The sequence below is a fragment of the Anas platyrhynchos genome, chromosome 1 (genome assembly GCF_047663525.1).
Source record: "Anas platyrhynchos isolate ZD024472 breed Pekin duck chromosome 1, IASCAAS_PekinDuck_T2T, whole genome shotgun sequence".
In the NCBI taxonomy this organism is placed as follows: Eukaryota; Metazoa; Chordata; class Aves; order Anseriformes; family Anatidae; genus Anas; species Anas platyrhynchos.
The window spans coordinates 205408886-205426870 of NC_092587.1; the positions used below are offsets into that span (position 1 = coordinate 205408886).

The 17985-nt window shown below is 43.2% G+C and overlaps 1 protein-coding gene across 2 annotated transcripts in view; it reads right to left on the reverse strand.

Annotated features, from left to right (window-relative positions):
• Window positions 1-1535: 1535 nt before the first annotated feature.
• The window catches only part of FCHSD2 (FCH and double SH3 domains 2), a 136365-nt gene continuing 119915 nt past the window's right edge, over window positions 1536-17985 (reverse strand). For both annotated transcript variants that reach the window (XM_027462102.3, XM_027462093.3), the window contains 8 exons: window positions 13997-14158; window positions 9067-9201; window positions 8240-8323; window positions 7930-8107; window positions 7331-7551; window positions 5851-5980; window positions 5604-5686; window positions 1536-3884 (listed from right to left, as the gene is read on the reverse strand). In XM_027462102.3, the coding sequence (XP_027317903.2) occupies window positions 3801-3884; window positions 5604-5686; window positions 5851-5980; window positions 7331-7551; window positions 7930-8107; window positions 8240-8323; window positions 9067-9201; window positions 13997-14158 (1077 nt within the window). In that variant the 3' untranslated portion in view covers window positions 1536-3800. The remainder of the gene's footprint in view (window positions 3885-5603; window positions 5687-5850; window positions 5981-7330; window positions 7552-7929; window positions 8108-8239; window positions 8324-9066; window positions 9202-13996; window positions 14159-17985) is intronic.

The window sequence follows — 17985 nt, forward strand, 5'->3', positions numbered from 1 at the left end:
GCCATGGCAGTGGGCAGCCGACCGCCTGCTGAAGACCACGAAGCTTCCCAGGAGACCCCGGGCAGCCGAAGCAGCAGCCTGGGATGCTCAGAAAATGACAGAAAGCCTCCAGCGCTTCCTTTCCAAAAGCTTTCTGGCTGATCTGAAAGCTCTTCTTTTCGGGGAGAGGCTCAGAGGGATGCTGCAGACCGAATCGCTCGATGCTCAGACGAGAATCTCATCAGCTTGCAATTAAAGCAGCCTCACGTACCCGGACCGGCAACCCGGCGATGGCTGCATCCAAGAAATAGCTTTAATAATTTACTCTCTTCACTCTGCCAGTCCTGATTTTATCTCCCGGAGGGCCTGCCGTGTGTGATACAAAATCAACCACAGTCTGCTACAGCCCAAATGCAACCCAGGACATATTTTAAGGGCTGAGCTCTCCCCTGGGACGCAGCACAGCAAAGCAGAGCCTGGCTCCTGCTTCCCTGGCTGCTGGTGGTTTTTTTTTTTTGGCTCGGGCAGGGCCAGGTGGGTGTGAAACCATCGCCCCCCCTTTGTCAGTGAGTTTTCATTCATTCTTTCTGTCACTTTCTCTCAAAAATTTCCATCTTTGCACTGGCCAAGCTCCACGTGCTCTTTCCCTAAATCCCCCACGCCAAACACGAAGCCACACATAACCTCTGCTTTGTACCAGGCTCCCTTTTGGCCTCAAAACGAGAGCTGTTAAAGCCACAGCTGCCTCCTTCTCGCAGGCAAAGCGCTTTGGGAAGCGCTTCAGGGTGAGGAGATCATGGAAAAATCAGTGGTGGATTTGGGGATTAGCATCGTTTATAAACTGTGCTGATAATGACAGGAGGTGTGTGAAGCAGCAAAAGGAGAGATGCAACAAGCAAGGCGCTGAACAAAAGGACAAAGCAGTCAGGACAGTAATTTTTGGAGGAGCACCGCGAATGGATCTAAAAAGCAGAAGATGGGATTTCTCAAAGGAGGAGACCTCGCACAGGACTTAGCCAAAAAGCACTCACCTTCGAGAAGGAAAAGAAGCAAAGCAAGGCGCTGGGCTGCTGAGCTGGGAAGAAAATAACAGGGAAAGGCAGAGCACGAAGGGAGCCTTGGTTCCTGGTGCAGGGGAAACGCACAATTAGGCAAATCGAGCCCATTAAAGGACAATCGCGCCAAAGAGGTATTATCAATCACCTTCCTCCTCTTTCTTTATGCAATTATCCTAACGGGGCCGTTAAGCAATTATTTCGATAGCTGGGGCTTTGTTGCCGGCTCTGCATTTGGGGAATGATTTTGTTCCTCATATAAATACCACCTCCAAGCGATATTTTAAGATTGTTTTAAGCTTTTGTGTGTTTTTCTGAGCAGGAGTTTCAAGTTTCTGCGTAAAAGAATAATAAACCATAAAAACGATGCCCCAAAACCTCTATATTTTTGTCCCCAAAGGCCAGGCTCTCTCTCAGCCACAGATCTTCCCCCGGTGGAAATCTTCCACGGACTTTTTGCCCCAAACGTCGCCGGGTCTGGTATCAGGGCAACAAAAGGGCTTTAGTTCCACTTTTTTTTTATTATTCAACTTTTTATACATAATAAATACAAACTTTTTACAGCCAATATAAAGAAAGCATTTGCACCCATGCTTTCAGTGTACTGACGCTGTACATGATGATACGTCGAATACATGCCCTGTATGAAGAAATCATAGTTAAAAAGGAGGCATATTTGTACAACTTTTCTTTTTTTTCTTTTTTTTTTCTTTTTTAAATAAAATTAGCAGCTCTTACAGAAAATATTTTAAAATACAACTAAAGAGACTTTAAATAACACTTTCTGAATTTTGAAAGTCCAGGGATGAAGGACACAGAAAAACTGGCCAAAGAAATTGAACGTGAACATTATGGCAAAACTTGCTTTTCTTCTGCGTTGTGAAGCTTTCAAAATTTTTGCAAACAGTTAAATCTTTTTAAAAACTTTTTTTTTTTTTTTTTAAACTTAAGAACAAGTTTGATAAACACATAAAAAGACCTCGAACAGATCAACAGGACAAGAGGTGCAAAAGAATGAAAAATATGGAAAAGACTTCATTGGACAGTCACTGATTTCATAACTGATCAATGAATTTTTTTTTTTCTTCAAACAGCCCCACTCTTGGTTAAAGATCCCACTGGGAAAGGAGATTGGCAAATGCGAATGTCTCAGAGACCCAGCTTGGGTTGGGATTTACAAGTATGTGCAAAGTTTATGATAGAATCTGGTTAGATGATTTTTGTAAATGCAGCCTCAAAAAATAGCCCTTGTTAGTAAACTAATGGTAGACGATTTACTGGCTTAGAAAAAAAAAAATGAACACAGAAGAGCGCGTTCACTCGAGCCCATACAACAGCTCAAAAAAAGCAACCTTGTGATGCCTTTCAGCTTTGATCTGACGGATATTGCTATTCTGAGAGCAATTTAGGAATCACATATGAAGAGAAACCTGCTTTCACCTGGTTTTCCCCTTTCCTCCTCGTGTTACAGCTTTGAAAACCCTCTTCCTTTTCCATCCCACCACCAACAAAAAGCCTCCTTCCCAGAGATCTCTGATTTAAGCCTCGCTTTGAGATTTTTTTTGAGATTTTTTTTACTCTCTACTTGTTGCCTAAGAGGAATTTGCGACCATGCTCTGTTGTGCTCTTGGCCACTAAGGCAGTCTGAAGGCTTGGAATAAACCAGAGTTTTTCCTGGCTCTGGCTTCAGGTGGGAGAACACTACAGGACCATCCAATGCACGAACTAAATAATGCATGTAAATACTCTAAATGTAACGTCTAACTCTAGCCAGATCTTTTGATGACAAAGATACACTGCTAATGTTGGATAATAAAGTACACGGCAATAACTGGGATAAGAGTGACCCAAAAACTTTAAAAAAAAAAGAAAAGAAAAGAAAACCAAAATTAAAAAAAAAAAAAAAGAAGAAAGAAAAAACAAAACCCCCAAAATCTGCTAAGAAAAAAAAAAAAAAAAAAAGAAAGAAGCTCAATTTCCAGATCTAGACAAAATCTCACTTACTTTCCTACCGGTTGGTTTATGCTATGGAACAAGATGTTGCTACTAATTCAGCACCTCCATATTAGATACTCTATTACTAAATGTACTGCATAAATATTAATACAAAGAACATTTAGTTCTGTTTAACTGTTAATTATTGAAGAGGTGTGCATTAACGTAATTAACGCCATATGATCTGCCTCAGTTTTCCTTATCTATAAGATTATTTTCCTGTTTCTTCCTTCCTCAAGGGGAGTAAAGAGGAGCCAGCCTCTCCTTATACTTATTTTTTTTTCAGTTCCCTTTCTCGTTCCGCAAGATCTGATTAATAGCTAATCAGACAAGTAATGCTACTTGGAGAATTGACAATCTTTTCACACATTCCTATGGCAACAGTAATATACTGTACTAATGCACGTGGTAGAAGTATGCTATGACTAAGTTGCATGAACGAGGCTCTTTCCTCGGCCTCCGTATAAAAATCGACCATCTTCAGCCAAGAGAGAAACCTGCTCCAAGGCAATCCTCTGCTCGCTGCTTGGCCCGTCTTGGTTTGTGCTAAGAGAGGAAGAATGATGTCTAGAAACCAAAACCCAAAAAAAAAAAAAAGGCACGAAATAGTCATGACCGCGGGAAGGAATCCACCATGTCACTGTCACAGAAAATCCTCCCTATCTCTTGCTCTATTCAACGTCTTCATCATGCAAAGGTGCCTAAAAACGAGATCGACCAAATGCGGCGTTTGGCCTTGATTGTAGCACTACTGCTCGACCAGTCCGCTCGTTACACCAGGGTAATTTCCACGTCCTCTATCTTCTCTGTTGGCCGGCGATGATGCTGCGTAGGGGGCGGTGGGGCTGCTCGCACCTGAAACAGCCAGAAAATGCCAGTAAATATCCCCAAACTCAACGTTTCACAACCTGCAGAGAGCACTGCTGCAATTTTGGGCTCTTTGTGATACTGTCCCGTCACCAGGCTCAGGTGGCTTTTCTCCAGCACGACTGGCAATCGTGGTGGTGCAAGCATCTATTTATTCTGCCTGCACATTAATGAAGTTATTTTTGCTCCTGGCCGAGCATTTCCTTGGGATTTAACAGGGTTTAAAGGGTGTTTAAAGTCCATGCAGGGTTTTTATCACGTTTTCAGAACACATCAGAATGACTCGCTATGAAAAACATGAATTGTGGAGTATGAAACAGCTGCGCAGCCCTGGTTGGTACTGTCAGCAATACCCTAAAAAACTTCACAATATTTTAAAAACATGCATATTTAAAATGCAATACTACGAGAAATCCCTTTAATTAAGACATGGCACTGTTGTAGTATCTTGAAAAGACACTCAGCTGCAAGAAACAAATTAAGTAAATACAAATCTACAAAATGAAAGAGTTGAATCAGTCATTTCACCAGAGAATATGATAACTTGCAACTTCTCCGTTCAGTATTTAAATGTTTAATAATGCAGCACTGTTATCTTTCATCTGTATTTCACTAAGGCTAACTCACTGACTGCTGGAATATTTGAATATTATTGAATATTCATTCAAAAAATACTTCTTCTGCAAACTCATTCATTAAAAATGTTAGGAAAACACAAATATTAGATCTTAATGTGATTTGTTGCAGGACTTTGAAATCCTCAAAATGTGATTCAAAGTTAACCTTAGCGGATGAACTTTGCAAGACTGAAGTGATGAAATTTTTCCTTTCCTTTCCTGGCAGGAGCTCTCTGTCTAAGCAGCAAAGGCATCACAAAACGTACAGGATATCACTGTTAAGAAATTTTTAATTCAAAATTCTCAAATCAAGCAGTTTGGAAAAAAAATAGCCCTAAATGCAACAAAGCTCCAAGGCTTGCATATTACATCAAACTGCCAGTGAGCAGATTTGTCTGCCAGCACATTGTGTGGCTGGGAACACAACCTCTGGAAAAAAAAAAAACACAAAACATTTGTACAAATCATACGATTAAACTGTTCTGGCATTTATTCACCACCTCTTTATTGGTTCTGCTCAGTGGGTATTACGTGTGGCAACAGCAGAAGTAATCTCCCAAAGCCTCGCAAGGTGGTGTGCGTTTATTGACTAACATCTACATTATAGACGTAACAATTTCCTCCCAGCTTACATTTCACAATTCATGTGCCTCACAAAGAGACACGAAGCTATTACAGCTACCAAGGCAGACGCAGAAGGGCAGGCTGGATACAAAGGGGCCAGATAAAATTCAAGGTCATTTTTAAGCCCAGTCAGGGACTTATTGTTTAAACAAGCGCAGCTTTGTTTTGTTCCAGTACCCACTTATCTCCAATAGCTCTCGTGTCCCACAGCTTTCTGACACATCTGTGGTATTATCAAAGGGGAGTGAGCAGACCTTTCCTCGCACCATTCTCCCGAGATGCTCTATTATTACACGGAGTAATTGGATTTGCAGGGCACCGAGAGCCAAACCATCAGGTGTTGTATCACAGGCCACGGGAATTCCACCGCCCTGAATGCCCCTGCATGTGTTTTACCTGGGCTAGCGACATGACCCAGCTTTAAAACCTGGTAACATCGACAAAAAAAACAGCATTTGAAACTCACAGGTCGCAGTTTGCCGTATGAAGTTTCAGGAGGAAGTCGGGGAGGCTGGGAGAATCCAGGGGACTCTGAGCTGAAGCTGTTTTCTGAAAGAGAAAGCGTCAACACACCACCAACCGGTCACTCAATATTGCCGAGTAAGATTTATGGTGCAAAAAAAGCTTTTTTTTTTGTTGTTTTCCTGAAATACCAACATTTTAAATAGAGCATTGAGCTGAACTGTTTCTCTGGCTATCACAAAACTTCTTACCGTTAGTCGACGGCGATCTGGGGAAGTACTGGGACCCTCTTTTATCTGGACTATGGTAGGGGCTCGTGGGAGGCTGGTCGTACAGCGGCAGCGGCGGGAGGGCGTTGTTGGGCTTCGGAGTCGGGGATACCTGCGTGAGAGAGAGGTAAAGCCTTACTCCTCCACGGTTTTTATCTACACACCACGGCACAAGAAGCTCTCTGGGGCATTATCATGCTAGGAACTTTCATCTGGAGAAAAACTATCCGACAAAAGCGCTGTCGGGTACACCAGAGGAGGACAGCCAAGATATCCAACAGCGATTACAGATCTATCTTTAAATCACAGGTTGCCACCGAGCAGAAATTTTCATCCTTTCCCAGGTATAATTTAGACGGGCTTTTTGAAGGTTATCTGAAAAAAAAAAAGCCATTTGGCCAAACGTGCCTCTCCACACATACACAAAAATGTGATAAAAGCGATCTGACTGCTCAGTTCTGTTTGTGCTGTTAAAATGTTGAGAAAAACAGAAGCAATAACATTCCTGCATGTAACTGGGACAAAGAATATGAAACAAAATTAGCATTGGTATTGTATGGACGTGCAAAGTTTGTCCAAAAAGCACCATGAATGTCTCTTTGGTTACCTCTGACAGCCCCGAGGCATTCCTACCCATTTAAATACAGGCAGCACTTCGGCATTTTTATCTCAAATGAAGTGAAGCTCAGTCAGAACAGAGGAACTCAGCGTGCCCAGGAATGCAGCTGAACACTCCTCTGTCTTCGTGGTCTTCTCAAATCAAAGAATAAAACACTGGAGAAATGTCTGTAGGACACATGGAAGTCCAGTTTCCAGCACCACAGTTACAGAAGGCGCCTGATTTTCTACTGTAGCGTGGGGATTACAGAACTACACTGAAATGAGGACATTTTGGCAAAAAGTACTGTGCTACAATATTCAGCAGCATTCTCCCTTCAAAAATTGAGAAGACGCAGACCAGCTTTAAGTATGAAAACATTAAATTAGGGCTAAGAGAGCCTGTAATTCTCTTTTTGCCAGGTTCTGTTCGATGTCTCAGTCCATGCCATGAATTAATTACAAGAAGGAGACTGCGAATTTTCTCCTTGGCTCATTTCCTTTCTACCCAAATACTTTCCTTTATTCACAAATCTGCTGCATTTGCCAAAACACATCAGTTGGTAATTATTAGGCTGGGTAAGGAGCTAAAAGGTAAGCATTCACTTTTTTATTTTTTCTTAATTTGTTCTATTTTTTTTTTTCTGTTAAAGAAGCAGCAGATCCTTGTAGTCTTGCAAAACTTCCCAAATTGGGTGATTTCTAAATCACATTTTCATAATATCAAGTACATTACTAGCCAAAGGAAAAGCTCAAGATTGTCAAAGCTTGTCACTGAGTGAAAAGGGTTAGTGTGCGGAGGGTAAAATTTCCTACAGGAACATGCCCTAACAAACTAACACCACTCATACAACTCTCCAAGTACCTGAATATCTCCAATCCACTGAGTCTCTCCATTTTCTGAGGCCGTAAGCTCTTCAACTAACACTGATGGGAATACCCCAACACGTCCGTTGAATTCTCCTTCCCAAAACCCATCATCGTCTTGATTCTCCTTGTTCAAGATGCGGATGATCGCCCCTTCTGGGAAGGACAGCTCATCATCTGTCTGGCCCTCGTAGTCATAAAGTGCTTTTACAAAACAGACTGGGGAAAGAAAAAAAGTGTAATCAGCATCAGCCTGAAAAACAAACAAACAAGTGCTATATAAATAATTGCTAAATGAAATTATTTTAGGTTTCCTTAATTTTGGTTAACGTTAATTGCAACTCTACAAGAGAGACAAGTCAATTATGCAGACACTTGATTGTAGGTAGATCGTTGTTAAGAACAGTTGTACTCCGGTGCAGCTCAAGAAAGAGAAATTGAGAAATAAGAGGCTGGACTAGGTGATTTTGGAGGTCTCTTCCAACCTAAATGATTCTGTGATTCTGTGAAATTCTCACGTGCAACCTCCAAACTCACTGAACAGACCACGTTTGAGAGCAAGCTTAACACACCACTTCCTGATTCATTGATATTTACCACTGGAGTCTCCATTCAGGCTGCCTGAGACCAAGTCAGCCTCCGTTGAATTATTTGAGGTGTGTGACCGACTGTCCAGTGCTGCAAGGGACTGGAGCATGCTCAGCAGGCTGCTCGATGTCGGGAACTGCAGGTACTTCTCCGGGACATAACCCACCTGGCCCGCCTTGTTCCGTGCCTGGAAATAAACGACAGGAAAGCTGCTCTGCTTTTGCCTACTACTTTGAAAAGAATCCAAACATGTTCTTACGTCACTGGTTCTATTTCTAAAAGTAATAGCGGAAAGAAAACAACCTGAGGAAAATGATACCTTTACCCAGTCTTCCATATCGCCGTCTTCAATAACCTCCAACACCTCGTGCTCCTCTATGGTCAACTCATCTGGCTGCGAAGCCTGAGGTGTACAACAGGAAAATTAGAAACTAGAAGTGTTTTTGGGTGCAAGGGGCAGAATTCTATTAGAAATTAGAATTCTCGTGCAGAACTCTATTAGGAATGAGGTTTAAAATAAATAAAAGTTAAAAAAGTCTATGATGTAGCTGACTTTAACGTAGATTAATAAGGGTTTTTTCTGAGTGCCCATGGCACCCGCAAGGCCTTTTTCAGTCAAGAGGACAGATGGAAGCCCCCTGAATACCACCCAGCCTGCCGAGCCCTGTTTACTTTTGTAACCCTAATTACTCCGTACTCGAAGGCTGCCACTGGCCTCGGCTCCCGGCGCGGTGTGATTTACGGCTGGCCCAACAGCGCGAGCAGAGGTAAACAGCATGAATGCAGTTTGTCAGCAAAGCTTTAGCTCGCCAACAGTGGCTGCACTATTCCAGCACAAAGAGCAGCTTTGTCGCGCAGCGCACAGGCGCGCCGGACACCGATACCACTGCTAGTGCAGCCCTGCAGACTCAGCAACAAACATGAGAACTCCTCCTGATGGCAGGAGCCAGACAGGGACATCTCCACGTGCTCCTCTCTCCTTGTGCTTTTCACATCTCGCTATCAGACACAGTTAATGTGCACAATTACCAAAAGCTGGCATCCTAACTCCAATTCCCCCAGGCTGTGCTGTGTGTGTTATATATCATGGTGAGATTCGTTTTTCTAAGCAGACACAAATTTAAAAGAAAAAAAAAAATCACAAACCTTATACGAATAAACGACTTTGCAGGTGAGAGGGTAATTTCTTAGAGTACCAGAAGGACTAGAGCTGCTGTCATCAAAAACATCCATGCTGTCTTCAAACTCCTCACCTTCTTCTTTTTCCGCATCAGCATTAATCTATTAAAAAAAAAATAAATTCATCAAAATGAAGTCAAACTGAATGTGAAGTCAAACTTAATCAAAAGCCAAAATAAATGTGTTAAATAAAAAGAAGTGAAGAAGTAACAATGAAATGGATTAACCACTGTTCTTCAGGGTTTTTTTTTTTGGTTGGTTGGTTTTGGTTTTTCCTGTTTATAATTATTGAATCATCAGTGACTGCACAAAAACACAATGCAAGTTTTTTCCTTAAAAAATAAAAGAAGGAAATCAGGACCAAAAAATATTCAGCCTGTGAGTCTCAGCGTCGGGAAGACAATCACCAAACAAAGCCAATAAGGGAAGCAGATGAATAAGAGCTGTCACCAAATCCCATCTTTGCCCAACTCAGCTGTAATTCTTTATTCAAGCCCAGGCCCATGTACTTAAAACCCATCACTAAAAGATTTTGGAGGCTGTAACTCAACTGCCGGACAGCAATTTTTTACATAAGCTATGAAATGTGACCAATGTGCTTTGGAGATGCCATTTCAGAGCTGTAGCAAATAGTTTCATGGAAAATAAGGTCGGTTACGGAGAATTTGTGCTATTAAGAGGCTAATGTACCTGCGACCACGAGTTACAAAATGAAACTGCAGGGGAAATACTCAAATTGAAGAAATAAAAACCTCAGCCTTCCATCTGGTGTGCTCTGTGCAAGGTATTCGCCGCAGTTTATTAAAAAAAAATCCTGAAAGAATTACGATTAAAAAACTAGCTGTAAAAGTTGAAATAAAAGCTGGAGTCAACATGCTGGAGGAAGGCAGGTTTCTGTAAATGCAGCCGGGGCAACATCGACAAGCACTGTGCTTTGGCCGCGTGCCCAGACTGCATTTTGAATAAACATTTCATCTCGTGCAAAGATAGCAGCGTTGCCTTTGATTTGAAGGACTTGCCTAGGTATTTGCTGTCTTCTCTTTATTTATGTTTATAAAAATATACTTAAACCCTTATAAATATGTAATATATATGCATATATATATACATATAGTATTTAAACATGAATATACTCCGAGGAGGAGGGTATTTTGCTCCTCCAGACCTGGAGCAGATCACAAAGCTTGATGATTTTCTGATTTACACTAATTTTTATAACACCTCCTTGTAACTCCTATGAATTTCTCCCAGGCATTTTCACTCCAGAACTGTTTCTATCCACTGCTACCCCGCTGTTCATGGATGTCCTATGAAAAACTCACCGTCCCGGCTAGCTAATGCTTTGATAAATCAGCAACCTATTAAATTATTGCACATGGAAGGTTTCCCCTCCAGTTTCTAACTGGTTTGTGCTGTGTATGGTCTCCATCCCAGCAGCCGGAGCTGGCATCCAGCTGCCAGCCACATGAAACCTCATGGAAATTGGTGTATCATGTCTAGAAGGCCGTGTTCGTGGAACATCTGGTGCTGGTTTGCTAACACGAGGAGGAAAAATACGTTTTAATTTTCAGTGTGTGGGCTGCTTCAAGCTCCTTGAAGGGAATCATTTGCGAAGTTGGCACGCAGAGGGAAAACAGCATTAAGGATACAGAAAACTTAGCAGTTTGTTTCATAAAGCTCCTCTTTCTATGCAGTCTGGTAGTGAAAGACACTGTCAGCAGAGACTGAACGCAGCAGCCAGAGTGGTACCAAAGGGACAAAACAGAAAAACAAGGATAAATGAAGATAAGAAGCTGACAAGACAGCTTGATTCTACGTGTGAAACAAAATGCAAATATATTTCTAGTTTTGTTCCACAACTGATAGCAAAAGAAAACGGGATTTTTTTTTTCCTCCTTATCTATCCTTGTTGACCCTGTCAACAGCAGAGCACACCTTCATTCCTGGAAAATAAATTCCATGTATTTTGAATAAATAATAATAATATAAAAATAATATAATATTAAATCATAAATTCCTCCTTTCTGAATAAGTTCCTTTATATATACGCTTGCTATCCCAGAGGCAAGCACCAGAAAGGTTTCCCAGCCCCATCAATACGTCACAGTAGCCCTGCGTACGTCTTCCAGATGACACTGAAATTCAAAATGATGATTAACATTTTTTTTTTGGCTTCTACATGAGGAAAAAGAAAAGGTATTCCCTTCCAAGATGATGCATTTCTCAGTGCTATCAGAAAGTCAGCCGACTGGATAGGTGATGGGATATGAACTCCTCCTGCTCACTGTAAATAAATATATTGCAATTGGATGATCTTGAAGGTCCCTTCCAATCCAAGACCTTCTATTTTAAATCTCTATTAGAGTATTTAATATCTAATAAATGGTATTTATTAAATAAATAGATGGCTATCAAGCCACCAGTGCTGTTTTCCTCATTTCAGTCGCTTTGAAGAAAATACCCTGGGAGCCTTGCCGAGCAGAGCGCGACGTCAGGAGGGCAGGGAGCCGACTTGTGAGCCAGGCTGAAGTGAAAGTGCTGCTTGTTTCAGGCCGCAGTAATTCTCCGATAATTGCAGCGTAATTCCTGTAACAGTTCTACGAATTCCATCCACAGGCTGTCCTCATCCGGCCTGCCAAGGTCAACAGCGTCTCTCTTTTTTTTTTTTTCAAGCGGGAGCGTACGTAAGTGTAAAAAAAAGGGGAAAACAGGAACCAGAGCTTTAACCTCCCACGCCGTGGCATCCGCGAGCTCGCCAGGGACCCACGGGGTTTTGGGTGCAGGGCCAGCTGTCAGCATGTGCGATGGGACGGAGAACAAGGTGCTGGGCAGCAGCCAACGGGATGCTCAACGCCCGACGGGAAGCCGAAGGAGGTGGAGCACGAGGAGAAGAAAGGGAAAAAACATCACCAAGCGCAGCGATGTGGCTTCTCCTCATCGATCACGGCCAGGAAGGGCTGAAAATAAAACTCGGCAGAAGAATTTCTCCAGGCTTTGGGAAGTCTGAAAGGTAGATCTGCACAGTGTGACTTGAATCTGACTTGAATCGTGCTACTAATGATGGGAATAAAGCCTGCAGAGACTGCCTGCAAGGAGCTGTGGCTCTGTCAGCCTTTGTATATCACCACCAGCATCCGAGCCCTACGCGGGACATCCTCCAGGAGACATCCCAACATCCTGCAGAAGACTAGAGTGGGTTCAGGAGGTGCTTGCTATTCCGTGCTCACTCCCTCTTGTGAACTGAAGTGGACATGAAAGTGTCTGTACATCCAAAATGACCTTCCCTGGAAGGGTTTGCCCTTTAACCATTACCAAGGAACCAGTAAAAAAGCAGAAAACCATGAAAAGACACAAGAAAAAGCAGGACTTTTTGCGTGTAGGCAATGCATGCTTGCTGCAAAGGACATTCTCCATCCATCTGCAGTGCTATGAGAAACCACCCTGCCATTCCCCTAAACTTTTGTTATGCTCTGGCTGCCCAAAGAATTGGTCAAAAAGATTTAAAAAACAAGTGTGAATGACATAACTTTAATAGTGTGTGAAGATTACGAGCAAAGGAAGTACCCACACCCAAAGTGAGACTTCACAAAAGCCTCTGAACTGGGTGGAATATTCTGCCACACGCTAGACACGCAGAGAAAAAAAAATCAGTTTGTTTGAGGCAAGCTGAGTCAGCCTTCAGGAATTTTATTTTTGTTGGTTGCTGGTGAAGAGCAGCAGATTGGTTAGCAGGACTGCCAAAGGTGACAGCTCAGCATCGCATGCCTCGCAGGGGGAGAAAAAATAAATAGATTATGAGCTCTTTCAGAGCTTCCTGTTTTCTGAACAGGATTTCTCGGTTCGGGCAGCTGTTTGATTCAGCTAGCGCTGCTTGTTTTAAAACACATCATTCTGTGGGACGGGAGAAGGGAGGAAAAGGAGTTTTCTTTTTATTCTTTCTTGAATTACATAAAAATGTGTTGTGTTTTTTCCCAAGCTAAACATATAGAAGATGTCTCTGGCTTATTTTGCAAACGAGCCATAGACATTACAAACCCAACTGGGCTTACCCAAACAAGTAAAGAATCCTTACCAATTTTACGTTGGTCCAAGCCTCATTTTAGTTAAATTCTGTGTAATGTGGATGAAATTTTCAAAAGTGTTGGAGCGACTGAGGATATAGTGAGACATACCCATGCAATTGAATTGAAGAGGTGCAGAATTAACCAGCTGATGAAATGCAGTGGTGGTCCTGTTTGCTTCCAATTTCACTTCGGTTCTGCTCTGAATTCTAGCTACTCGTGCAGAAAGACAAGGTGCAGACAAGTATTTGGTGGACACCAAATTCTTTGGAGAGGAATATTAACACTGCTCAGAGGAAGCCAGCCTGATTTCCAAAGCCTTACACTGACATGGAATGCATCAAATTTTCATCTCGACTGCCCAAATCGATTTGGAAAACAGGCTTAGCTTTCCTGATGACTTTCAAAGCAATCTGCACATAAACTACTCGTGAACAGAGGATGTAGAGTCAACATTTTTCCTAAATATTCAGGAAAAAAAAAAAGGAGCCTTTCATCCCAATAGCTCAGCTAACATCCTAAACTCCTAATGAAATTTCAAAGAAACACGCAGACATATTTTTTCTTTTCAGGAGATGGAAAATAAATGTTATGGCACTCGTCCAAGGCCAGAAAATCAATCTAAAGTAAACCCAGCAGCAGAACCCAGCTTCCCAGCTTCTTGCATTAAATTCAGGAACATGCTTCAGACAAGTTAAGCTACCAGAAGATTTTTCTGGTTAGCTGAAGGACCAAAGGCTACCAATTTTGGTTTCTACTCGACACGAAGTTATGAGTTGCTACTGGAAAAGAGTGACGTGGAGACAAAGAAAAGGTTTACATGCTGGAAACCGTACCAGGTGCGAGGAGCCGTTGTTGGTCACCGAGGGAAGACTTGCCCAGCGCTCGTTTTCCAGTTCTTCCATCACTTGGTTCATTGCACTTTTTAGCCACGTGTCCACAGAGACGCCGATCTGCTTCAGCAGGTCGAGGCGGGCTTCTGCTTTCAGCTTAATTATCTGAGGAAAGAAAGAGGCAAAAATCAGAACTCGTCCACGATTACATTTCACTCCTCGCCCCATTTCAATTACGTCCTTTCCGGATCCGGAGATTACTCGGGTGGCTCAGAAAGCTGCTCCAAGCAGAAACGAGTCCAGTTCTTCATTTCCTTGCCTGCAGAAACGCGGCGTGAGGCCAAGAGGCAGGGAAGGGCTTTCTAGAGGTGTAAAACTCCAGGCATATCCCATTTCACAGGGCGGTGTTTTCACCAAAACACCTAGTTCCCACTAACTTCCTATTCATCTATAGGGTGGTCAGTTAGTTTAGATGATTTTAGAAGTGCAAAAACCCCGACAAGACCCTGGGCTTCAAAATATTTTTAAAATCAGGAATTCTCTTGGGCTGCAAGCCCCCAGAGCTGTTCAGAGCACACAACCACAGCTCGCACAAACCCCAAGGGCAGCAAGAAGGCTGCTTTCCAGGGAGCTTACTGGTTATGGGAGCAGCCCATTTTAATACCCCCCAAATTTTAATCAACCTCACACTTCACTTTCATGATTTTGTCTTTGTGACAGAGCAAAAAAATTAAGTTTTCTGACAGCTGGGTTCACTTGAGCATCCTGGCACGCTTCCTGGCCAACAGAGCCAAGGCTTTAATGAATTCATGGTAAACAACGACCCCGGTCCAAATTGTTTGACAAACCGAAGGAACGGGAACGGTAGCACCGAGAAACACAGCAGATTTTTCAAAGAAAGCACGAAGCAAACCTGGGGATGAAACTGAGGATCTTGGTACCTTGTCCAGCACCGCCACCATCGCCCTGCTGCCCTTGTTCATCAGAGGAAGAAAACTCAAGGGATTTAGCAAAGGTCTCGCAGTGAGTCACTGTAGAGGCAACAATACCAGCCCACCAAACCGCCTGGCAGATTTTCCTGCGTTTCCTTTCACAGCATTGTTCATTTTTAACAAGTTTCGGTGCAAGCAGCAAAGTTTCAGCCCCTTTTTCACCCCTGGAGCTGGGCAGCATCGTCCTGCAGCACCACTGCAATCAATGGGGCGCGTCCCCAGCCGCCCCTGGAGCCCAAGGAAAACCAAACTCCAGCAAAATAGTTGGGTGTAAATAAAAATCAGAGGGAAATTACTTTTCCTGGAGTGCAGCAGACTAGGTAGGAATATATTTACAGTGCATTCGGATGTTAATTGGTGCTCCAGGGATGTCTGTGTCCCTTACGCATCCGAAAAACCTTCACTAGATGCAAAATTTGGTGGTGTCCTGACGTGACACCGCTGTTTTTCTGGGTTTTGCCAAGCTGCTGCTCTTTACCACTGCATTTCTATTAAGACAGGTCAGAAAACAAATGACTAAGTCTTTAGGTATGACTTTCATCCAGCTAGCCACCTACCCGTGGGGCCCTTTTCCCTTTGAAACTAACAGCACAGGTGGCTCTAAAGCTGTCTCAAACACTGAAACCAATTCTGCCAGTCATTAATTATAATTCTGCTTAGAATAAACGTCATTTTTAGAAAAGCAGAGAAGCTAAGAGCAGAATTTATTATGTGGAATGCATCTCTGTATGCACACACAAGCTCTCCCGTGAAATCAGGGAGGGACAGCAAAGGATAGGGTGCGTTTCGGGAACGTTTCCCATGGGAAAGGCCACGGGCACTTGGCCGTGAGTTTCCACTTCTCCATTCGAGCAGCCTTCAGGTGAATGATTAACGTGTACTGCAAACAGTGCTCATATAACCGAGAAAATGAGAAAAAAAATAGAGTAATGCACACCACGCTGCTTCAGCCAAGATTTAGGAAACACCAAGTTAAAGAGAAGCGACGTCCAAAGAGTGACCCATCTGTCTGCGTGCACATTAGAAAGAGATTCAAGGCATCGAGCTGAAAACCTTGCAGTTTAGTAGGGCCCAAGCTCTGGCCCTGACTCTGTAAATATTTACAAAAGCGATACCTATGGGAAGGTAGAAAACCAGAAGTTTTAAATGCTTTTATAGCTTTGTGTGCCAGGATGAGTGGAACGGGCCTTTTACCCCTCTACCGCTCTCAGACAGGCAACCTGCTGCTCTTTTTTCTTTGTTTTGCTTTCTTTTCTTTTTTTTTCTTCTTTTTTTCTTTGTTTCCTTTTTTTCCTTATCCTAGAGTTTGTAGATTTTAAAGCTGCAAGGAGAGGGAAACAATTATTTCAATTAACCACTAACCTTTCTACTTTTTTCATGTTTTAGGTATGCTTACCAAAATGAGAAGTGGATTTCTCCCTAAACGGAGCCAAGCAGAGACTTTTAAACCCGAAGTGTGAGCACAGAAGGGTTGCACCAGAAAAGCTCAACCCGGGGATGCCAAGCGTTGAAGATTTGGAACAAAACCACTTTCTAACCACTTTTTCTTTGAGAGAAGGATGGGAGGAGGGATGCTGCAGCACTGAGTGAAGATGAGCATTGCTCCTGCCTCACTGGGATGCTCTTGGCTGCCTGTGGCCCAGCTGCCAAAATTAGAAATGCTGAGCTGAAACCCCAGGCAAAGCCAAGAAGCATCGTGGCATCTGCTTATCAGCAGGCTCACGGGGCATTTGTGGTGCAGAACAACCTGCTAAAAGGCTTGTTTCATCCGGGGCTGGTTTGTTACCGCACTGGGGTTGGTTTGCAGCTCCTGGGGGTGCATCACCCTCTCATCGTGCTGAAAACCTGTGATAGATGGACTTAATGCAGGATAATGCAAGTCATTTGCTTTTGTTTGTTAATGAGAAACCTTAATCTTACCACATTATTGAGCTGATGTGTCTTTCTCTACACATAAAGCTTTGGCATGAAGAAGCCAGCCCCGATTTGTCTTTGTTCTGCCATCACATTACGGTACAAAACCTTTTTAATGCCCTCAACAGAGGCTGCGCAGGAACTACCAGCCCCGCTGTTGTGCCGTTTTACCTCGTTATGCAATTTCCAATTCGCTGGGGTTATGCAACAGCAATAAACATTCGTCTCGGCGTGCTGTAAACATTTGTGGATTGTATTAGTCCGCTGCGAGCCGTGTTGTTTGGAGCAACTTGTTAGCTAAAATAAACAGGCTGCTCCCAGCCCCTTGACTGGGCTTGCTGGGAGTCAGACGAGAAGTTTTTAATTCATGGTACCGGCGAATCCAATCGGGTTCCTTCCCCCTATTTACACACAGCTCCCTTAATCTTCAACAAACGCCGCTTCCAAACCACAAATGTTTTGGGTTTCATTCCACTGCAGGCACACCATAAAAGCACTGACAGCGCCGGGTCAGGCCTGCACTTGAAAGATGGATAACGCTATTTACGAGCCTGGATATGGATTTTTTTTTTTCTCCCCCGAAATAATTACAGCGTTAGACCCAACTTAACAGCTTCCTACCTATCCATGTAGGTGTACCCATGCACACAGATGTATATAAATATCTATAAAAGCCAGATGGTATTAAAACTTCATTCTGCTTCTCACACGGGAGCAGCTACAGATTAAAAACACAAGCGCTCCACTCAAATATCATCATGTCCAAATTAGCTGGGGCTTGGTGCTTTTGTTATGCCGGAATAAAAATTAAATTACAGGGGATGGTGTGGAGGAAATCCTGGAATTGCTCCATACCAGCTCGGGTGCTGCTTTTTCTCCTGTGCCCAGCCCCGAGATGCCTTTGGGAGGTGACAGTGCCACGAACTGCAGCCCCAAAGCCTTCGACCAGGCAGGGACCCACCTTGCACAACATTTGCTCTCGGCTTTGATGTGGGAACGTAGCCAGAAGCCACTGCAGCAAAATCTGAAGAGGGACCGTGCTCTTTCCAGGAAATGAGTGAAGGAAGCCCCTGCGTGCTAGCATAC